Source organism: Podarcis vaucheri (genome assembly GCF_965113315.1).
Source record: "Podarcis vaucheri genome assembly, chromosome: 18".
NCBI classification, from domain to species: Eukaryota; Metazoa; Chordata; class Lepidosauria; order Squamata; family Lacertidae; genus Podarcis; species Podarcis vaucheri.
The window spans coordinates 10,936,015-10,959,798 of NC_138756.1; the positions used below are offsets into that span (position 1 = coordinate 10,936,015).

At 49.3% G+C, this 23,784-nt stretch overlaps 1 protein-coding gene across 2 annotated transcripts; it reads left to right on the forward strand.

Moving 5' to 3' along the window:
* Positions 1-3,592: 3,592 nt before the first annotated feature.
* YJEFN3 (YjeF N-terminal domain containing 3) lies at positions 3,593-22,764 on the forward strand. 2 transcript variants are annotated; one of them, XM_082206713.1, is made up of 6 exons: positions 3,593-4,018; positions 9,098-9,203; positions 10,927-11,037; positions 14,643-14,756; positions 19,862-20,012; positions 22,564-22,764. In XM_082206713.1, exons 1-6 carry the CDS (start codon positions 3,954-3,956, stop codon positions 22,761-22,763), a joined length of 747 nt encoding a protein of 248 aa, XP_082062839.1. In that variant the 5' UTR covers positions 3,593-3,953; the 3' UTR covers position 22,764. The 2 variants fall into 2 exon arrangements, with proteins under 2 accessions (XP_082062839.1, XP_082062838.1); XM_082206712.1 differs by having other exon boundaries at positions 3,612-4,018; positions 9,095-9,203.
* Positions 22,765-23,784: the final 1,020 nt, after the last annotated feature.

Below are 23,784 nucleotides of genomic sequence, written 5' to 3' on the forward strand. Positions count from 1 at the left end.
GAGCCTGAGACATCGCTGCCCCTAAACCCCCAACCCCCCAGGGGGTTCGACATGAGCACCCCCAGAAATTGCAGGGACCGCTGGTCAGGAAGGATGGGGGTTTGGAGACGAGCAAAATCTCAAAAGCCACAACTCCCCTCATTTTGATGCAGAAGGAAGCTCCGCATAGCGCTGACTGGCCCGTGCCCAGGACGTCACCCACCCCCTTCGTTTTTCACACTTTTTAAAAAAAGTCCTTTCTTTTTTTCTTCTTTTTCTAAGAAAGTTAGAGGCTCACACGACCTGTGAATGTACACTCTGCACTTTCAGGGCGGGGGTGTTAAGAGGGGGAGAGTTTTCAAGGCGGCTGGCATGGAAAGCAGGGAAGGAACCGGAGGCCGGTGGTTGTGGGGCAACGGCCCCCTAGATATCGTTGGGACTGCCGCCTCCCAGCATCCAAGACGGCCGATAGTCGGGGGCAATGGGGAAAAATAAAATAAATGCTTCAGTTTGCTAGAGGCAGCAGGGAACGCCTCATCTCCCGTCAGGGATGGCAGTGTCTGTGTCCCTGGACTCCAGCTTCCCGCCAGTCCCTGTATTTGGTACAGCTGTGGATGATGGGTTATGTAGTCCAGCAACAACGGATGATGGGTTATGTAGTCCAGCAACCGCAGATGATGGGTTATGTAGTCCAGCAACCGTGGATGATGGGCTGTGTAGTCCAGCAACCGCGGATGATGGGTTATGTAGTCCAGCAACCGCGGATGATGGGTTATGTAGTCCAGCAACCGCAGGTGATGGGTTATGTAGTCCAGCAACCGCAGATGATGGGTTATGTAGTCCAGCAACCGCGGATGATGGGTTATGTAGTCCAGCAACCGTGGATGATGGGTTATGTAGTCCAGCAACCTGGAATATCCTGATCTGAGGCGGAGCCTTCTGCGTTCTCGGGAGAGAGCGTCTCTTCTAAACAGGCGTGTTTTCATCTCTTGCAGGCGGAAGGGAGTGCCTCTCCTTAGTTCAGGGACGGGGGAAATAGCTCTGCATCCCTCCTGATGTCGACTCCCAGTGGTCAGGGACGATGGGAACTGGAGTCCAGGTGGCGCCCGGGCAGCGCATGGTATCCCCCCCCCCCCCCGCGCTGTGGAATAGGGCAGAAGACAGGTTCCCTCTCTCCTTTTAAATTAAGGTTGCCATATTTCAACAGGTGACAATCTGGACACCAAAGTTGTCGAGCTCGTTTTGGCCAAAGCTGAACTTTTTTTTAAATGAAATCTCCGCCCCCCAAAAATGGATGTTTCGGAACTACAGTCTTACCTCACAAGTCCGTTCGGCTTCCAAAACGTTCAGAAACCAAAGCGCAGCTTCCGATTGGCTGCGGGAAGCTCCTGCGGCCAACCGGAAGACGCGCCGGATATTCGGCTTCTGAAAATAGTCCGCAAACCGGAACAGTTACTTCTGGGTTTCCGGCGTTCCGGAGCGGAAACATCCGAGAACTAAGCTGTTCAAAAACCAAGGTACGGCTGTGTTTTTAAGGAAATTAAATGTCAACACTTCCCAGGTGGATTGCCGTATGTCTGGGTTTTCTGACGGATGAATCCCGGATATGTCTGGTGGGGGGGAACTATGGCACCCCTATTTTAAATCAACACCAGTCTTCGTTCTCTGCCTTCGTTCTCTTCCGCCCCAGTTTTTGGACAGCCATATGCATAGTTGTAAGGGACACGGGTGGCGCTGTGGGTTAAACCACAGAGCCTAGGACTTGCCGATCAGAAGGTCAGCGGTTCGAATCCCCACAATGACGGGGTGAGCTCCCATTGCTCAGTCCCTGCTCCTGCCAACCTAGCAGTTCGAAAGCACGTCCAAGTGCAAGTAGATAAATAGGTACCACTCCAGTGGGAAGGTAAACGGCGTTTCCGTGCGCTGCTCTGGTTCGCCAGAAGCGGCTCAGTCCTGCTGGCCACATGACCCGGAAGCTGTACGCCGGCTCCCTCGGCCAGTAAAGCGAGATGAGCACCGCAACCCCAGAGTCGGCCACGACTGGACCTAATGGCCAGGGGTCCCTTTATGCATAATTTTGGGGAATGAGTGGTCGTTCGGACATTCAGAGAATGAGCTGGCCGCTGCAATGTTCCAGGGGAAAAAAATGCCTTTGGGATTCAAAGCACATGGCAGTGCCCACTTATTACAATCTGGGGGTTCGGTGCCACAGTGTGAGACAGGGAGGGGGGGTCTTTATTTGCAGCTGGCAGTGGCTAGCTCACGCGGCGGGATTCGAACTCGGCCCCTGGCGTACCCCCGAGCTACTTTGCTGTCCTTTCTGTGGACACCCCCATCGCATCTTTTGCCTTCGGTTCCTTATGCTTATATGCTGGAAACAAACAAATATATATATACTGAATAAAAATGCTATGTTCTGTTAAGAACGCCTCTTGCCACCTTTCTGCGTCTGTCCGTAGAATCATAGAGTCGGAGGGGCAGAGTGTCGGGATGGTTTCATTAGCACCCCTGCTGGCTGGTGGAGGAATGAATGAATGAATCTTTCGGCCACAGCAATAAAACAATACGATATACAGTCATACCTCGGATTACAGATGCTTAGGTTGCATTTTTCTGGGTTACGGATGCGCCGAAAAAATCCATATTCAGATACTTCACCTAACCAGGCACCAGATCCGAAAGCATCTTTTATCATTACCGAAAGATTTCTATAAGCTGCTTAATAGCAAAATAATTTTAAGATCTTTTTACGGATATGGATGGAATCGCCCCTCGCAAGCCCCCACAGACAATTGCGTTGCCGCTAGCCATCTTGGGGGGCTCTCTAATAATAATAATAATAATAATAATAATTTATTATTTAAACCCCTCCAATCTGCCTGGGTTTCCCCAGCCACTCTGGGCGGCTTCCAACAAAACACTAAAATACAATAACCTGTTAAACATTAAAAGCTTCCGTAAACAGGGCTGCCTTCCGATGTCTTCTAAAAGTTTGGTAGTTGTTTATCTCTTTGACATCTGGTGGGAGGGCGTTCCACAGGGCGGGCGCCACCACCGAGAAGGCCCTCTGCCTGGTTCCCTGTAACTTGGCTTCTCGCAGGGAGGGAACCGCCAGAAGGCCCTCGGGAGATGGACCCAGGTGTCTGGGCTGGATGATGGGAGTGGAGACGCTCCTTCAGGTATACTGGACCATTTAGGGCTTTAAAGGTCAGCACCAACACTTTGAATTGTGCTCGGAAACGTCCTGGGAGCCTTTAGGACCAGTGTTATGTGGTCCCAGCGGCCTCTCCCAGTCCCCAGTCTAGCTGCTGCATTCTGGATTAGTTGCAGTTTCCGGGTCACCTTCAAAGGCAGCCCCACGGAGAGCGCATGGCAGTAGTCCAAGCGGGAGATAACCAGAGCATGCACCACTCTGGCCAGACAGTCTGCAGGCAGGGAGGGTCTCATCCTGCGTCCCAGATGGAGCTGCCCTGGACACAGAATTCACCTACACCTCCATGGACAGCTGTGAGTCCAAAATGACTCCCAGGCTACGCACCTGGTCCTTTGGGGGCACAGTCACCCCATTCAGGACCAGGGAGTCCCCCACACCTGCCCGCCCCCTGTCCCCTAAAAACAGTCCTTCTGTCTTGTCAGGATTCAACCTCAATCTGTGAGCTGCCATCCATCCTCCAGCCGCCTCCAGACACTCACACAGGGTTAACCACCAGCCTTCTTTCTCTCTCTCCCCCCCCCCTCGTTTTTCCATTGGGGGAATTTTTCTTTTATTCCTCCAGGAAGAAACAGCCAATCGATTGCTGCAGTGCCCACGCTAGTGCCTCTTCCCATTCTGCTATCTTTTATAAACCGCAAGAAGAAGAAAGAGAAAGGGGGGGGGTTAAAAAAATAAAGGAAAGGGTGTTGCTGTTTTTCTTCCTTCCTGGGGTTGCAAAGGGGGGGCAGGAAGGAGAGAAAATTGTCTTTCCACCCAGACGATGGAGAAGACCACTTGCAACTCTTCCCACAGCAAAGAGGAGATTCAGCCCCTCCGGTATTTAAGGTAAGTTGGCTGCCTTGCGGGAAAAAGACCCCTGCCTTTCTCGTCACCCCCCCTCCTGGCAAAGCTCTTTGCGCACCTGTCCGGAGGCTGCACCTGTTGAGATTCTACCTGCGACAACGGAAGCCAGGCAACGTTAAGGCGCTGGCCTCGGTAGTTGCGGGCTGGGGAATGGGTTTGTGGGGCCAAAGCAAGGAGGGGCATGTTTTCTCAAGTTAAGGGGGGGCAGGCAGGGGTCTGTGATGGAGCCAGGGGTACCTCAATGCCAACAGACCCAGCAGGTGGGAAGATGATGATGGCGACCTGGACAAAAACGACCCATCGGGGAGCTCGACTCGGGGACCGACGTTTGGGCAGGTTTGGTACTTGGGTGCGGTCGTCCGACGACTAGAGGGCACCACCTTGGGGAAGGCTGACTTAAGGACTGGGTAGCTCTGCTGGTTAGAACTTAGAACCAGTAACGGCAAGGTCGTGCGTTCGATTCTCGCATTTTTCTGGAGGAACGCGTACCCCTAAACATTTTGTGACTCTTAAATTGAGGGGCACGGGTGGCGCTGTGGGTTAAACCCCAGAGCCTAGGACTTGCCGATCAGAAGGTCGGCGGTTCGAATCCCCGCAATGAAGGGGTGAGCTCCCGTTGCTCGGTCCCTGCTCCTGCCCACCTAGCAGTTTGAAAGCACGTCAAAGTGCAAGTAGATCAATAGGTACCACTCCGGCGGGAAGGTAAACGGCGTTTCCGTGCGCTGCTCTGGTTCGCCAGAAGCGGCTTAGTCCTGCTGGCCACATGACCTGGAAGCTGAACGCCGGCTCCCTTGGCCAGTAAAGCGAGATGAGCGCCGCAACCCCAGAGTTGGCAACGACTGGACCTAACGGTCAGGGGTCCCTTTACCTTTATTATTTCAATATGAGTAGGAAAACGAGAGTACACCCCTAAACATATTTTTTAAAGGGGGAAAAAAGCACTGCCCTGTATGGGACATTTTGCATTGCGCCCGGGGGTCAGACTAAATGAGCGCTGGGGTCCCTTCCAACTCTCTACTGTTCTGCGACTCAGGGAGTGTGAACGAACCCCATGCAGGCGATCTATGGCGACATCTCCGCCGCCCAGAAAACAATCCTTTCGTAGGCCCAGCCCACAACCGCAGGTGGTTAAACTGCGGAACTCTCCTCCACTGGATTCAACCCAACTACATGGCTTTAGGCGAGAATTAGGTGAATTCACGGGCGACATGGCTGCCGAGGCAGTGATATTTCTGAATTTCAGTCGCTGGGGGGGGGGATGTGTCCCAAAGTGTGTGTGTGGGGGGGTGCTCTTGTGATCTGTTTCTTCTTGGGGGTACTTGGTCAAATGGGCTTGATCCTACAGCCTCCCCTTACACTTTTCCCACGCACAGCCCCATACGCTGGATTCTTGCTTCGCCGTCAGCCTAACCTTCCTTTTTAAAAAACCAATTTCCATTTAAAATTCGACTTTCGTGAATTGCAAAAGAACGTGCGCTGTTTCGCTCTCTGTCTTTTCAGATTATACTTTTTCCCCAACAGACAATATGGTATCCAGGGGTAGGAGGAGGAGGAAATTAGAGGGGTGTGTGATTATTATTATTATTATTATTTATTGAATTAATATCCTGCCCCTGTGCCTGCAAGTCTCAGGCCGTCTCACAGAATAAAACCAGAATACAAAACCACAAAATGCATAACCAAAATTAAAACAACCCCCCCAAAAAAAAAACCCCCACATCTTGAAAGAGTAATGAGCATTATTTGCGGGGGGAGTGTTTTCAAAACATGGTATACCTGTGAGGTTTTTACATCTGTGTTCTTCGGTTTAGTTCTCTTTCTACCGTATTTTCCCTTGTACAACAAACCCCCGTGTACAAGATGCCCCCGATTTTGGGGGCGCTCAAAATTAAGAAAACAGGGGGAGCGATTGCCCACAATAGTTGAGCTTTTAATGCACTATCCGTGTATAAGACGCGCCCTCCCCAAATTTCTAACATGATTTTTTAATAATAATAATAATAAACCCCTAGTCTTATGCATGGAAAATTACAGTATATGCATTTGTTCGTTTATATGGGCAGCGAAGATTGGGAGCCACCGATCTGTGTGGTTGCAACAACGAAAAGAATCATATTTTTCTCTCTTTGCAAACGCGGGTTTTGCAAAGAGCGACTCGCTCGCCTCTGGTCTCCATGGCAACCATAAAACAAGCTTCGCTCTCGAGTGTGATGTGGGTGTTGGGAGCAGAGAAAGATATATATTTTCCTTTGCAGTGATGCTATTAAATCTGTCTCCTCCTCGGGGTTGTGGGGCGCACGAGAGAAAACGAGTGTGCATTTTTGCTGCCCGTTAAATCTCTTTTTCGTCTTGCACGTTTTTTTGGGTTTGCACTTCCACTCTTAAGGAGACGTCACCAGGGCTGAATTCAGAAGCGTCAAAGAAGCGTTTCATTTATATATATATATATTTCTCCAATTTTTTAAAAATTCATTTTATAACACAAACAGGAAAACAAACAACATAAACAGATTCTTGTCTTATCCTTTTCCCCCCTAAACATTGTTAGGTGGGTTTCCCCAAGTCATTTTACTTCATCTTTAGCAGTTTATATATATATCATAATTTCTAACCATCTTTTTTTTTAACCACACTTAAAATAACTTCACATTTTATCACTTGCAAATAATAGTATTTTAAAATACACTATCTTCTACTTCTAACCCTACAGCCTATATCCACTTCCTAAGCTATTCTCAGATTTAAATATTAACATATATATTTTTCAAATATTCCTTAATCTTCTTCCAATCTTCTTCCACCATCTCAGTTTGGCAAGTTCCATATAGTCCATCATCTTCATCTGCCATTCTTCTATGTTATGGTACTTTTTTTCCGGAACGCCACAACAGCTGCCAGAATATTGATAGCGAAGAATGGGAAGAAACAAGATTTACCATCTATAGTAGCGTTTCATTTAAATGCATCACAGACTTTGCACAAAATGTGGGGCTCACAGAAAACCCTCTGTTTTGGGTACCAGAAAAGTCAAAAAGCAGATGATGGGGAAATTGGGGTCTTATAGAAGACCCTCTGATTTGGGTACCAGAACAGTTGAAAGCAGATGATGGAGAAATGGGAGGCTCAAATAAGACCCTCTGGTTTGGGTACCAGAAAAGTTGAAAATTAGATGATGGGGAAATTGTGGTCTCATAGAAGACCCTCTGGTTTGGGTACCAGACTAGTTGAAAGCAGATGATGGAGAAATGGGAGGCTCAAATAAGACCCTCTGGTTTGGGTACCAGAAAAGTTTAAAAACAGGTGATGGGGGAATTGGGGTCTCACAGAAAACTCTCTGGTTTGGGTACCAGAAAAGTTGAAAGCAGATGATGGGGAAATTGGGGTCTTATAGAAGACCCTCTAGTTTGGGTACCAGAAAAAGTCAAAAAGCAGATGATGGGGAAATTGGGGTCTTATAGAAGACCCTCTAGTTTGGGTACCAGAAAAGTTGAAAATTAGATGATGGGGAAATTGGGGTCTCAAATAAGACCCTCTTCTTCAGGTACCAGACAATGGGAAATGGAACTTCGAGCGATGGACTGGGATGAGCAGGGAGAGGATGGAGGGGAGAAGGGAGCAAACTCTTCCGGGAATTGCGGCCCCCCTGCCCCCCTTAACTCGCCCCCCACCCTCCGCCCCCCCAGCTCTGCCCAGCCATTGTAGCATTGTGGGAAGAATCTCTTTCCAAAGGCCTCTTATTTAGCAGTTGCCGTGGCGACGGAACCAAACGCCGTGGGAAGCTGAAAAGCCTCAATTTCTTTTTTTGGGGGGGGTCTCAATCCAGCAAGAAGGAGAGATCGGCTGCTTTCCAGCGCAGCGTGAAAAGGGGGCTTATATCGGACAGTGCAAAACCGTGCATTGTGGGGGGTGGGCTGGATGGCCTTTGGGGGGCCCCTTGTTTAGTCATTTAGTCATGTCCGTCTCTTCATGACCCCCTGGACCAGAGCACGTCAGGCCCTCCTGTCTTCCACTGCCTCCCGCAGTTTGGTCAAACTCATGCTGGTCTCTTCAAGAACACTGTCCCACCATCTCATCCTCTGTCGTCCCCTTCTCCTTGTGCCCTCCATCTTTCCCAACATCAGGGTCTTTTCCAGGGAGTCTTTTCTTCTCATGAGGTGGCCAAAGTCTTGGAGCCTCAGCTTCAGGATCTGTCCTTCCAGGGAGCACTCAGGGCTGGTTTCCTTCAGAATGGAGAGGTTGGATCTTCTTGCAGTCCATAGGACTCTCAAGAGTCTCCTCCAGCACCAGAATTCAAAAGCATCCATTCTTTGGCGATCAGACTTCTTTATGGTCCAGCTCTCACTTCCATACATCACTACTGGGAAAACCAGAGCTTTAACTAGACGGACCTTTGTTGGCAAGGTGATGTCTCTGCTGAGATACCTATGAGGTCCATAAATTACCATATAGCATATATTCAACACAAAAAAACAGTGACAATTTGTTGTTGACAAAGGACAGCTGGACATATAAAGGGCCCCATTACCTTCAGGAGCTGAGGGCCTCATCAAACCTAAATACGGCCCTTCTACAGCCTCTGGAGAACAGGATCTCAGAGTATGAAGTCCCAAGTGCTGTGTTTCGCGGTTGTAGCTGGACCATAAAGAAGGCTGATCGCTGAAGAACGGATGCTTTTGAATTCTGGTGCTGGAGGAGACTCTTGAGAGTCCCATGGACTGCAAGAAGATCCAACCTCTCCATTCTGAAGGAAATTAGCCCTGAGTGCTCACTGGGAGGACAGATCCTGAAGCTGAGGCTCCAAGACTTTGGCCACCTCAGGAGAAGAGAAGACTCCTTGGAAAAGACCCTGATGTTGGGAAAGATGGAGGGCGCAAGGAGAAGGGGACGACGGAGGACGAGATGGTGGGACAGTGTTCTCGAAGCTACCAGCATGAGTTTGACCAAACTGCGGGAGGCAGTGGAAGACAGGAGGGCCTGGCGTGCTCTGGTCCAGGGGGTCACGAAGAGGCGGACACGACTAAAAACAAAAAAACCCAAACCTTTTCCTGTGTCTTGCAGCAGAGCAGAAGCCTTGGCGATCGACAAAGAGCTCCTGGAGGAGTTTAGGTTTGGGCAGCAGCAGCTGATTGAGATCTGGGGTCACGCGTGCGCCATGGCAGTCACCAAGGTAAGAATACCAGCTGGGATGGAAACAGCTGAAAGAGGAGGAACGGAAACTTTCTGTTCTGGAGGGTGCTAGGTTGGCAACCCTGGTGGTCTCGGAGCTCTCCTTTAAATCAGAACCAGTGAAGGCAGTGAAGGTCCTGTGTGAGTGCCTGGAGGCGGTTGGAGGATGGATGGTGGCTAATGGACTGAGGTTGAATCCTGACAAGACAGAAGTGCTGTTTTTGGGGGACAGGGGGCGGGCGGGTGTGGGGGATTCCCTGGTCCTGAATGGGGTAACTTTGCCCCTGAAGGACCAGGTGCACAGCCTGGGAGTCCTTTTGGACTCACAGCTGTCCATGGAGGCGCAGGTCAAATCCGTGTCCAGGGCAGCTACATCTGGTACGCAGGATGAGACCCTGCCTGCCCGCAGACTGTCTGGCCAGAGTGGTGCATGCTCTGGTTATCTCCCGCTTGGACTACTGCCATGTGCTCTCCGTGGGGCTGCCTTTGAAGGTGACCCGGAAACTGCAACTAATCCAGAATGCAGCAGCCAGACTGGGGACTGGGAGCGGCTGCTGAGACCACGTAACACCGGTCTTGAAAGACCTACATTGGCTCCCAGTACATTTCCGAGCACAATTCAAAGTGTTGTGCTGACCTTGAAAGCCCTAAACGGCCCTGTATACCTGAAGGAGCGTCTCCACCCCCATCTTTCTGCCCGGACACTGAGGTCCAGCTCTGAGGGCCTTCTGGCGGTTCCCTCACTGTGAGAAGCTAAGCTACAGGGAACCAGGCAGAGGGCCTTCTCGGTGGTGGCGCCCGCCCTGTGGAACACCCTCCCTTCAGATGTGAAGGAAATAAGTAGCTATCCTATCTTCAAAAGACATCTGAAGGCAGCCCTGTTCAGGGAAGCTTTTAACATTTAACACTCTATTGTTTTTAACACTTGATTGGGAGCTGCCCAGAGTGGCTGGGGAAACTCAGCCAGATGGGCGGGGTATAAATAATAAATTATTATATATATTATTATGTTTCCAAGCGCCCTGAGGTGGCAGCCTGTTGTTCTTCGGTCCAGGACTTCGGGTACCACCGAAATCGCTTCCTCTTAACGTTGCCCAGAGCATCTCTGCCTCCTTCATTTTTGTCCTGTTTGTTTTGGATGCAGAGCGGCCACATCTGGATTTGTAATCGCTTGCAGCCTCTCCCGACCCTCCGCCGCCGAGGAAATGCCGAGCGGTTTTCGAAGTCTGGCCCTGGCCGCGGTGAGGGGGGAATGGGGACTCTTCCCTCTCCCCCCACCACAGCGGGAGTTGAGTTGCTATTTGGGCAATTTTAAAAATATTCCCCCCCCCCCACAATAATATTTATTATTTTCCATGCATAAACGTAACAGAAGAAAAAGTTAACAATAATAAAGGGAAAAGAATGAAACGGGAAAAAGGAAAAAGGAATATAAAGCATAAAATACAAGGCCCTCTGCCTGGTTCCCTGTAACTTCGCTTCTCGCAGGGAGGGAACCGCCAGAAGGCCCTCGGGAGATGGACCCCGGTGTCCGGGCTGAACGATGGAGGTGGAGACGCTCCTTCAGGTCTACTGGGCCGTTTAGGGCTTTCAAGGTCAGCACCAACACTTTGAATTGGGCCCGGAAACGTCCTGGTTTCCACAGGGCGGGTGCCACCACCGAGAAGGCCCCCACCCACACCCTCTCACCCTGCACCCTAATTTTCCTGGGCGTTTCGTTCCAGGTTTTCCCTCGGAGGTCTTTGCCAAGGAAGCAGCCGACATTGCTGGTGGTCTGCGGCTGCGAGCAGAACGGGGCGATCGGCTTGGCGTGCGCCCGTCACCTGCGTGTCTTTGTAGGTATCTGCCCCCCCCCCCGAGTTTGTCTTTGTTTCCAACTTGCACCTTCTCTCTTCCTTGTTCGGATCCATTTCTGCCCCCCCCTTAAAAGAGGGTTGGACAAATTCATAGAGGTATTGATGGCTACCGGCCGCAAGGGCTATGATGTCTGGAGGCAAAGTTGCTTGGGAATTCCATCTCAGGATGTCTGAAAACAAACACATACACACACAGAGTGATGTTTGAAAAGTGCAAAATCAGATCTCTCTCCAGTGGTGATATTTTACCATTTAGCTCGTTTGCAAAGCTAAATTTGCACTACCAACCTTACTGTACGCTTGTGAAACGTGGACCACTCATAAACGCCATCTCCAATGCCTTGGAAGATTCCATCAACGGTGTCTCTGAAAAATATTACACATCACTTGGGAAGACAGGCGAACTAATATCAGTGTTCTGGAAGAAGCAAAGATCACTGGTTTCGAAGCAATGATTCTTCAACATCAACTTTGTTGGACTGGTCATGTTTTGCGGATGCCTGATTGTAGTCTTCCAAAGCAAATACGGTGGTACCTCGGGTTATAGATGCTTCAGGTTACAGACTCCGCTAACCCAGAAATAGTACCTCGGGTTAAGAATTTTGCTTCAGGATGAGAACAGAAAACGTGGCAGTGGGAGGCCCCATTAGCTAAAGTGGTGCTTCAGGTTAAAAACACTTTCAGGTTAAGAACGGACCTCCGGAACGAATTAAGTTCTTAACCCGAGGTACCACTGTACTCGATTCCGAACTTTAAAATGGAAAGCGTAATGCTGGTGGTCAACAAAAGAGGTTTAAAGAATCTCTCAAGGCACATTTTTTAAAATGTAGTATAGGTAAAGGTAAAGGGACCCCTGACCATTAGGTCCAGTCGTGGCCGACTCTGGGGTTGCGGTGCTCATCTCGCTTTACTGGCCGAGGGAGCCGGCGTACAGCTTCCGGGTCATGTGGCCAGCAGGACTAAGCCGCTTCTGGCGAACCAGAGCAGCGCACGGAAACGCCGTTTACCTTCCCACCGGAGTGGTACCTATTTATCTGCTTGCACTTTGACGTGCTTTCGAACTGCTAGGTTGGCAGGAAAATGTAGTATAAACACTGACAATTGGGAAACACTGGCCCGCGAGTGCTCCAGTTGGAGAACAGCCTTGACCAAAGGTGCCATGGGCTTCGGAGACACTCGAACTCAGGACGCAAGGGAGAAACGTGCTAAGAGGAAGGCACGCTTGGCAAACCCTCACTGGGATCAACTCCTGCCTGGAAATCAATGTCCACACTGTGGAAGGACGTGTGGATCCAGAATTGGCCTCCACAGTCACTTACGGACTCACTGTTAAAACCGTGTTTAAGGAGGACACTGACAAACTGGTTCAAGAAGGACACTGACAAACTGGAACGTGTCCAGAGGAGGGCAACCAAAATGGTCAAAGGCCTGGAAACGATGCCTTATGAGGAACGGCTAAGGGAGCTGGGCATCTTTAGCCTGGAGAAGAGGAGGTTAAGGGGTGATATGATAGCCATGTTCAAATATATAAAAGGATGTCACATAGAGGAGGGAGAAAGGTTGTTTTCTGCTGCTCCAGAGAAGCGGACACGGAGCAATGGATCCAAACTACAAGAGAGAAGATTCCACCTAAACATGAGGAAGAACTTCCTGACAGTAAGAGCTGTTTGACAGTGGAATTTGCTGCCAAGGAGTGTGGTGGAGTCTCCTCCTTTGGAGGTCTTTAAGCAGAGGCTTGACAACCATATGTCAGGAGTGCTCTGATGGTGTTTCCTGCTTGGCAGGGGGTTGGACTCGATGGCCCTTGGGGTCTCTTCCAACTCTATGAGTCTATGATTCTATGTGTTTATGGAAGACAATCTTACTTGGCTATGAGGGATTGCTAAAGAAGAAGAAATTTGTTTCCCAAACCATCGCAGAATCGCTGGGGTGAGGTTGAAGGAGAGAGAATGCTCTGTGTTAGGACTAAAAATATTGGCACCATTGGCCGGGGGTTTTTCTGAGCTTTGCAAATTGCAAAGAGAGCTCAGAGAGAGATGCATGGTTCTGCTTTTAATGCAAACTGTGCTTTAGCTTTTGAAACCCACAAAGCAACGCTCCCGGCTGGTTTGGCAGGCTTTTAATACACCGTATTTGCAGCGTACAAAGCACCCTGGAGTCTCTTTCTCGCCCTGAATTAGTCTCGCTAGGAAATAGGTCCAGGTCGCCCGGGGGAACGAGGAGGAGAAGGGGAAAGAGGGAGTCCCCTTCCATTTCTGAAATTTATTTCTCAGGGATGAAGTGGTTTCCTTCCCCTTCCTGTGCCAACCACTCTGCTTTTGAAATTTATTTCTTAACTTTCATTCAGAGTTTAGAACGCTGCCTGTTATCAGTTAGATATCCAGTGCCCCGTTTCAGGAAGGCTGGAGCATAGCTGTCAACTTTTCCCTTTTCTTGCGAGGAATCCTATTCGAAATAAGGGAATTTCCCTTAAAAAAAGGGAAACGTTGACAGCTAGGGGCTGGAGTGTAGAGCAATGAGGGAAATGTCACTTCAGCAAGGCTTCCACTTGGATAATAATAATAATAACAACAATAATAATTCTTTATTTATGCCCCGTCCAACATTTCGGAGGTCCCAAGCCGCAAGGTGGTTAGATTGGTCTCAACTAAGGCCAGGGGCTTTTCAGTACTGGCCCCGACTTGGTGGAACACTCTGTCACAAGAGACTAGGGCCCTGCAGGACTTGACATCTTTCCGCAGGGCCTGCGAGACAGAGCTGTTCCGCCTGGCCTTTGGTTTGGACTCAGTCTGACCCTTATGTTTCCCTCCCCTTACAGTCTTGATTTATCGGCTACTTTAAAATTAGGCCGCATTTTAAATTGCATTTTAACCTGTATTTTAAATTGGTTCCCCCCCTTATGTTTTTACTGTAATTTTACTGGTGTTAGCCGCCCTGAGCCCGGCTCTGGCTGGGGAGGGCGGGGTGTAAATTATTATTATTATTTATTTATTATTATTATTATTCAGCATCTTAAAAAGCAGAGACATCACCTTGCCAACAAAGGTCCGTATAGTTCAAGCTCTGGTTTTCCCAGTAGTGACGTATGGAAGTGAGAGCTGGACCACAAAGAAGGCTGATCGCCGAAGAATTGATGCTTTTGAATTCTGGTGCTGGAGGAGACTCTTGAGAGTCCCATGGACTGCAAGAAGATCCAACCTCTCCATTCGGAAGGAAATCAGCCCTGAGTGCTCACTGGAAGGACAGATCCTGAAGCTGAGGCTCCAAGACTTTGGCCACCTCAGGAGAAGAGAAGACTCCCTGGAAAAGACCCTGATATTGGGAAAGATGGAGGGCACAAGGAGAAGGGGACGACGGAGGACGAGATGGTGGGACAGTGTTCTCGAAGCTACCAGCATGAGTCTGACCAAACTGCGGGAGGCAGTGGAAGACAGGAGGGCCTGGCGTGCTCTGGTCCAGGGGGTCACAAAGAGGCGGACACGACTAAACGACAAAACATCATTATTATTATTATTATTATTATTATTATTATTATTATTATCATCCCTTCCTCTTTTGTCTCCCCCTTATGTCTCTCCTTGCAGGAATATGAGCCCACCATTTTCTACCCGAAGAGATCTTCAAATCCTCTTTTCCGGGATTTCACCACCCAGTGCGAAAAGATGGATATTCCCTTTCTTTCCTATCTGCCAGCGGAGGTGAGCAAAGTCTTTCTGGTCCCTCACTTGCAAGGGAGCATCTTGGTGCAACAACAAAAACAACAACAAGAACAATTTATTATTTATACCCCGCCCATCTGGCTGGCTTTCCCCAGCCACTCTGGGCGGCTTCCAACAAAACACTAAAATACAATAACCTGTTAAACATTAAAAGCTTCCCTAAACGGGGCTGCCTTCAGATGTCTTCTAAAAGTCTGGTAGTTATTTTTCTCTTGACCTTTTCATCAAGCCGTCTTGATGGCAGATGGTTGTACAGTGGTCCCTTGGTTCTCAAACTTAATCCGCTCCGGAAATTCCATTCCAAAACCAAAGCGTTCCAAAACCAAGGCGCGCTGCTTTCCCATGGAAAGCAGTGCGAAACGGATTAATCCGTTCTGGGCTTTTAAAAACACAACCCCCGAAACAGCAATCGAACATGGATTTTACTATCTAATGAGACCATCACAAGCACAATTCAAAGTGCTGGTGTTGAACTTTAAAGCCCTAAACAGCCTCAGCCCAGTATACCTGAAGGGGCGTCTCCACCCCCATCGTTCTGCCCGGACACCGGGGTCCATCTCCTGAGGGCCTTCTGGCGGTTCCCTCCCTGCGAGAAGCAAAGCTACAGGGAACCAGGCAGAGGGCCTTCTCGGTGGTGGCACCCACCCTGTGGAACGCCCTCCCATCAGATGTCAAAGAGATAAACAACTACCTGACATTTAGAAGACATCTGAAGGCAGCCCTGTTCAGGGAAGTTTTTAATGTGTGACATTTTAATGTATTTTTAATCTTTGTTGGAAGCCGCCCAGAGTGGCTGGGGAGACGCAGCCAGATGGGCAGGGTACAAATAAAATTATTATTATTATTATTATTATTATTATTATTATTATTATTATTATTATTATTATTTATTAAATGAAAGCAATAAACAATGTACTGCAGTCACACAATCAATCCATCAGTAGCTCGACTGGGTTCTGCACAGTCGCAAAAACAAAAGGAAAAAGAGCTGCGAAAACAGAAAAACAAAATAAATAGCAAAAATGAACAGACCTCAGCGTAACACTCACAACGGAAGTGTGGCGCTCAAAAATCGGAAGCGTAACTCTCAAAATGGAGCATGTCGTCTTCTGAAAAATGTTCGCAGTGTTTGGGTTCCGAGTTCTTTGAGTATCAAGGCCTTTGAAAACCAAGGTACCACCATATTTCGGTTTGCTGTTCTCTCAGGAAGTGTGAATGAGGTAAAAAAGGTAAAGGGACCCCTGACCATTAGGTCCAGTCGTGACCTACTCTGGGGTTGCAGCGCTCATCTCGCTTTACTGGCCGAGGGAGCCGGCATACAGCTTTCGGGTCATGTGGCCAGCAGGACTAAGCCGCTTCTGGCGAACCAGAGCAGCGCACGGAAATGCCGTTTACCTTCCCACCGGAGTGGTACCTATTTATCTACTTGCACTTTGAGGTGCTTTCGAACTGCTAGGTGGGCAGGAGCAGGGACCGAGAAACGGGAACAACAGGATTCGAACCGCCGACCTTCTGATCAGCAAGTCCTAGGCTCTGTGGTTTAACTCACAGCGCCACCCCGTCCCTTGAATGAGGTCGATCGGCCTTTAAATATGAATTGAATCGAATCCCACCCTTTTCCCCACCATCCTCAGGGCCCTCACTTTTTTGTGGCCTCGCAAATCGCATTCTGTTCTATTAAAAGAGACGTCAATCTCCAAGACTCTTTTAATGACATTTTTGGGTCCTGACGTCCCAGAAAGAAATTACAGAGGAAGGTTTTGAGCATGTGTGTGGCTTTCTGGTCATAATCCCAGTTACTCGCTGGTTCCTGGGACGGCCGCCCTAACCTCACAGCGTCCTCATTATTTCGAAAATCTTTGGCCTTGCAATTTTTGCTAAATCGCAACGGAGGCCGGATCCGTTTGCTATAATCTTGCGGTGTTTGTGCTCAGGGAGAAGCCAGCTGCGAGAGAAGTTAAAACAAAATGGCAAGCGTCCTTCTGGAGAGCTAAAATTAGGGATCATACCAAATGTTACTGCTTGAAACCGCAGGGAGCGTGCCAGAAATACGCTGGAAGTTTGCTTGCAGACATTTTTTTGGTGTCAAAGACATTTGCAAAAATAATAGAGAGGGAGCAACGTTGATGAGCATCTGTGCCATGTTTTCGATGCTCATTTAATGCCGATTCGTGGCCAGTTGGGTCATGTTTCTCCCTAATGTGCAGTGACGGCACATTGCGATGTTGCGGGGTCAGATCTGATCTTGAGACAGCATCCCTGAGGACCAGGTGAAGCTGATTTTATGTTATGTACTGACTTTGGATCCTAGAATATGCCTGAATGTCTCATGTAGATTTTCAGTTTCGTGACAATAAAGATTATCGTGTCGTAATGCATATCTAGGGGACGCAGGTGGTGCTGTGGGTTAAACCACAGAGCCTAGGGCTTGCTGATCAGAAGGTGGTTCGAATCCCCGCAATGACGGGGTGAGCTCCCGTTGCTCGGTCCCTGCTCCTGCCAACCTAGCAGTTCAGAAGCACGTCAAAGTGCAAGTAGATAAATAGGTACCACTCCGGCGGGAAGGTAAACGGTGTTTCCATGCGCTGCTCTGGTTTGCCAGAAGCGGCTTAGTCCTGCTGGCCACAAACCCGGAAGCTCCCTCGGCCAATAAAGCGAGATGAGTTTCCAACTCTACGTACTTTTCATGACCCTGACCTAGTAGCAAAACAGCTACGTCTACATCCTTTCTCCACCTGTGGGTCCCCAGATGTTGTTGAACTACAACTCCCATCACCCCCAGCTAGCAAGGCCAGAGCTCAGGGATGATGGGAGTTGTAGTCCAACAACATCTGGGGACCCACAGGTTGAGAACCACTGAGCTAAGAGGACAGAGGGGAAGCTCTTCCATAGAGTCTGCATAAGCCAGGCTTCCTCAACCTCGGCCCTCCAGATGTTTTGAGACTACAATTCCCATCATCCCTGACCACTGGTCCTGCTAGCAAGGGATCATGGGAGTTGTAGGCCAAAAACATCTGGAGGGCCAAGGTTGAGGAAGCCTGGTGTAAGCCTTTCTCAACCTGTGGGTCCCCAGATGTTGTTGGACTACAACTCCCACCCCCCTAGCTAGCAAGGCCAGAGCTCAGGGATGATGGGAGTTGTAGTCCTGCAACATCTGGGGACCCACAGGTGGAGAACCACTGGCTTAAGGCCAAGCTAGGTTCAGGACCTTGGACAGGGACTGCAGAATCCTAGAATCCTAGAATCATAGAATCATAGAGTTGGAATAGACCACAAGGGCCATCGAGTCCAACCCCCTGCCAAGCAGGAAACACCATCAGAGCACTCCTGACATATGGTTGTCAAGCCTCTGCTTAAAGACCTCCAAAGGAGGAGACTCCACCACACTCCTTGGCAGCAAATTCCACTGTCAAACAGCTCTTACTGTCAGGAAGTTCTTCCTAAGGTTTAGGGGGAATCTTCTTTCTTGTAGTTTGGATCCATTGCTCCGTGTCCGCTTCTCTGGAGCAGCAGAAAACAACCGTTCTCCCTCCTCTATGTGACATCCTTTTATATATTTGAACATGGCTATCCTATCACCCCTTAACCTCCTCTTCTCCAGGCTAAACATGCCCAGCTCCCTTAGCCGTTCCTCATAAGGCATCGTTTCCAGGCCTTTGACCATTTTGGTTGCCCTCCTCTGGACACGTTCCAGTTGGTCAGTGTCCTTCTTGAACTGTGGTGCCCAGAACTGGACACAGTACTCCAGGTGAGGTCTGACCAGAGCAGAATACAGTGGCACTATTACTTCCCTTGATCTAGATGCTATACTCCTATTGATGCAGTCCAGAATTGCATTGGCTTTTTTAGCTGCCGTGTCACAGTTCAGCACCACGGAGAGCAGCCCAGCAGCGGAGACAGGAGATTAACGTTGTCTCAGCAAGGTATTGGGCACAGCTCTGGAGTTGGAGGCAGAGACTGTGAGATGACGGGGGGGGGGCAACCGAGTCAGTTGGGCAGGGTACAAATGAAATAATAATAGTAATACAGTGGTACCTTGGTTCTTAAATGCCTTGGTTCTCAAACTCTGAAAACTGGAAGTGTTCCGATTCTCATTTATATTTTTTTTGGAACGTCCAGTGCGGCTGTCGGCTATTGTTTCCGGGGCGCCTGCACCGATCAGAAGCCGCGCCTTGGTTTCTGAACGTTTTGGAAGTCAAACAGACTTCCAGAATGGATTAAATCTGGGGCTTTTGCTATTTATTTTGCATTTTTGTTTTTGAGGCTTTTTCGGTTCGTTTGTTTTTGTGACTGTGTGGAACCCAGTTCAGCTACTGATTGATTGATTGATTGATAGTGTGACTGTGGAAATGGATAAAAGCCCCCCCTCCAAAAAATGCCCATCATCAGTGAAGGTAAGAAAAAAAGGTAATTTTAATTTTAATTTTTATCATCTACAATGCTGTCTTATTTATTTTATAGTACAGTACATTGATCATTGCTTTCATTTTATGGATCGATGGTCTCGTTAGATGGTGAAATTCACGTTAAATTGCTGTTTTAGGGGTTGTTTTTAAAGGTCTGGAACAGATCGATCAATTTTGCATGACTTTCTATGGGAAAGCGCGCCTTGGTTTTGGAACGGACTTCCGGAACGGATTAAGTTTGAGAACCAAGGTACAGTCATACCTCTTCTTGCGAACGCTTCATGTTGCGCTTTTTCGGGTCAAGAACGCAGCAAACCCAGAAATGTTTACTTCTGGGTTTCGCCACGTGCGCACACTCAGAAGCGTTCTGCGCACTTCGCACATGCGCAGAAGCGCTCTATTGCGCTTCGCACATGCGCAGGAGCGCCGCTTTGGTTACGGACTTTTAGGGGTGCAAACGGCACCCTGGAACGGATTGTGTCCACAACCAGAGGTACCACTGTCCCACTCGTATAGTAATAATAATAAGGGCTGCATCGAGATTCTTTTTGCACTGTGTTTTAAATGCACCTCGGTCGGTAGACAACAACTTGTTTGTGTAGCTATAAGAATTGGAGAACCCACAACTGCGTGGTTGTGATGTGACTCCCCTCTCTCATCTTCTCCCCCCGATGGCAGACTCAGCTGATCAGCGACGCTTACAACCTCGTGATCGACGCCTTGCTCGGAGTGGAGGCCACCCCCGGCGAGTTGCCGGAGCCGTTCGGTACGATCCTGGCCACCCTCAAGCAAATCCGGATCCCTCTCGTCAGCCTGGACGTCCCCTCTGGTACGCTTCCCCCGTTGAACAGCAGCCTGCTGGGTCCCCCCCCTCCCGCAAATCCCTGTTGAATAAGGAGCCCCAGGGGAATCAAGGAGCCTTGTTAGGATCCGACCGGCGAATCCCTTTCCCTGTTAGATTGTTCGGGGAGAGAATCTGCAATTCGGTGGCATCTCAGGAGCTGAACAGTAGGTGGTGCTAATGTCAGGCATAAACGACTCAATCTACTTTCCCACCACTCTTCCTCTCTGCTTTCTATAAAGGAAACCGGGAGAATAAGGGGGAGAAAGAGACAGGCAGGAACTTTCTTTTATCTATCTCACATCTTCCAACGTTCAGTTTATACATTTATACTTTTAAACTTTTCGAGTTTATACATTTATACTTTTCAAGTGCGTCCGTTTCAAGTTCATGCATTTCGCCGATTTTACGATCCTTTTGGCATTTCAAAACTCCACTTCCTTCCCCCTCTTTCTGCGCTTAATTTTAAGGGGGGGCGAGTTTATATTTTGAAAAAGAAATAAATGAATGGATTCCTATGCCCCACAAATAACCCAGAGATGCATTTTAAATAAAAGGACACATTCTACTCATGTAAAAACACGCTGATTCCCGGACTGTCCGCGGGCCGGATTGAGAAGGCGATTGGGCCAGATCCGGCCCCCGGGGCTCAGTTTGCCTACCCATGGCCTAGGGCTTCGCCTGACCCCTTGCCTCTCGCGGCGGTCCGAAGAATTATGCCTCCTCCCTTCCGCCACCCTGCCCACTTTCACCCCAGTGGCCTGGCACAAACAGTAGCCGTCTCCAGAAGCTCTTGAAAGCTCCGTCCAGCAAAAAAGGGGGAGGCGTCAGCTTCCCCAAAGCGAGACATGAAGTCATAACCCAAATAACCCCCTTTTTTTTCCTGTGTCTGGTTGGACAGCGGCAACCGGGTCTCTGCTTTCCCCATCAGGAAGAGCAAACGAGGAGAGGTGAATCTGGGAAATATCTCCCTCCGTTCCATCCTTCCTTTTTTCAGCGGCACCGTGACAGAGCAGAAAGGTTTTTTGGGAAATGGCATTTGCATCCCAGCTTTTCTTCTCCATCGGCTCAAAGAGGCTGGTTCTCTCCCGCTTCCTCAATTAACCCCCGTAATAATTATTCAGCCATAATTCATGCTCTCTGATTCAACTGCTGCTGTTTGGAATATGCTTTTCCCTGGGTTGTGTGAGGTTGTGTAAGCCTTCTCAGGGCTAATAATAATAATAATAATAATAATAATAATAATAATGTGGTACCTCGGGTTAGGGACGCAGGTGGCGCTGTGGGTTAAACCACAGAGCCTAGGACTTGCCAATCAGAAGGTCGGTGGTTCGAATCCCTGCGACGACAGGGTGAGCTCCCATTGCTCGGTCCCTGCTCCTGCCCACCTAGCAGTTCGAAAGCACGTCAAAGTGCAAGTAGATAAATAGGTACCACTCCGGCAGGAAGGTAAACAGCGTTTCCGTGCGCTGCTCTGGTTCGCCAGAAGCGGCTTAGTCCTGCTGGCCACATGACCCGGAAGCTGTACGCCGGCTCCCTCGGCCTGTAAAGCGAGATGAGCGTCGCAACCACAGAGTCGGCCACAACTGGACCTAACGGTCAGGGGTCCCTTTACCTTCCGTTTACCTTCCCGACGGAGCGGTACCTATTTATCTACTTGCAGTTTGACGTGCTTTTGAACTGCTAGGTTGGCAGGAGCAGGGACTGAGCAACGGGAGCTCACCCCGTCATAGCGGGGATTCGAACCGCCGACCTTCTGATCGGCAACCCCTAGGCTCTGTGGTTTAACCCACAGAATATTAATAACACGATGAAACGTCAAAGATTAAACACTTCCCTAAACAGGGCTGCCTTCAGATGTCTTCTAAAAGTCAGAGAGTTGTTTATTTCCTTGGCATCTGCTGGGAGGGCGTTCCACAGGGCGGGCGCCACCACTGAGAAGGCCCTCTGCCTGGTTCCCTGTAACCTCACTTCTCGCAGGGAGGGAACTGCCAGAAGGCCCTCGGCGCTGGATCTCAGTGTCCAGGCTGGACGATGGAGTTGGAGACGCTCCTTCAGGTATACAGGACCGAGGCCATTTGAATTTTTTTTATAAACATTCCCACATTCAGTATCGTCAGCTTAATAGAACCTCTATGCCCAAGAGCAGTCTACCCCATAATGCCATGGACAGAGAACAGGGGAGGTGGAGAGAGAGGGGGTGACCTCTGTGGGCTTTAGATGCTTCGATCCAGGAAGACGCAAGAAACTACAAGAAAGAAGATTCCACCTAAACATTAGGAAGAACTTCCTGACAGTAAGAGCTGTTCGACAGTGGAATTTGCTGCCAAGGAGTGTGGTGGAGTCTCCTCCTTTGGAGGTCTTTAAGCAGAGGCTTGACAACCATATGTCAGGAGTGCTCTGATGGTGTTTCCTGCTTGGCAGGGGGTTGGACTCGATCGCCCTTGTGGTCTCTTCCAACTCTATGTTTCTATGATTCTATGACACTTCTGATTATCCTCTCTCTTCCCTGTCCCCCCCCAAACCCCTTTCTTTTCAGGCTGGGATGTGGAGACAGGCAGTTCCGACGGCATCAGTCCCGACGTCCTCGTCTCCCTGGCCGCCCCCAAACAGTGCGCCACGCGGTTTGTGGGCAAGCACCACCTTGTAGCCGGCCGGTTTCTCCCTTACGACGTGCAGAAAAAGTTCGAACTCAATTTCCCCGAATACCCCGGCACAGACGACGTGGTTTCTCTTTAAAGAAAGATGGTCCTTTGAGTTCCTTTCCAGCAACACGCCCCGCCAAAAAAGAGCCCCATTTGCTTCTCCCGAACGGCGAGAGGTTGGGCGAAGAACCCGAAGACGAATTCTGCGCCTAGACCTCTGGAAACGTACAGACCGTAGCTTGTGGGGCAGGCGAGACGTGGGGGCTATAGGTTGGCGTTTGAGCCTAGTCTGAGAGGCCACCGATTCTGCCTGCTCCCGATCTGAAAAGAAGCCTTCCCCGTTCCTCTTTAGGTCAAAGGATGGGGAAGACAGTGGAACCTTGCTTCTCAAACTTAATTCGCTCTGGATATTCCGTTCCAAAACCAAAGCGTTCCAAAACCAAGGTGCGCTGCTTTTCCCATAGAAAGTAATACAGAACGGATTAATCCATTCCATATATATATATATATATATATACACACACACATACATACAGTGGTACCTCGGGTTACATACGCTTCAGGTTACAGACTCCTCTAATCCAGAAATAGTACCTCGGGTTAAGAACTTTGCTTCAGGATGAGAACAGAAATTGCATGGCGGCAGCAGGAGGCTCCATTAGCTAAAGTGGTGCTTCAGGTTAAGAACAATTTCCAGTTAAGAACGGACCTCCGGAATGAATTAAGTACTTAACCCGAGGTACCACTGTACATAGGTACAGTCATACCTCGGGTTGAATGAGCTTCAGGTTAAGCATTTTCGGGTTGTGCTCCCCCCCCAAAAAAAGAGCCCCATTTGCTTCTCCCAAACGGTGAGAGGTTGGGTGGAGAACCCAATGAATTCTGCGCCTAGACCTCTGGAAACGTACAAACCGTAGCTTGTGGGGCAGGCGAGACGTGGGGGCTATAGTGTGCCGTTTGAGCCTAGTCTGAGAGGCCATCGATTCTGCCTGCTCCCGATCCGAAAAGAAGCCTTCCCCGTTCCTCTTTAGGTCAAAGGATGGGGAATACAGTGGAACCTTGCTTCTCAAACTTAATTCGCTCTGGATATTCCGTTCCAAAACCAAAGCGTTCCA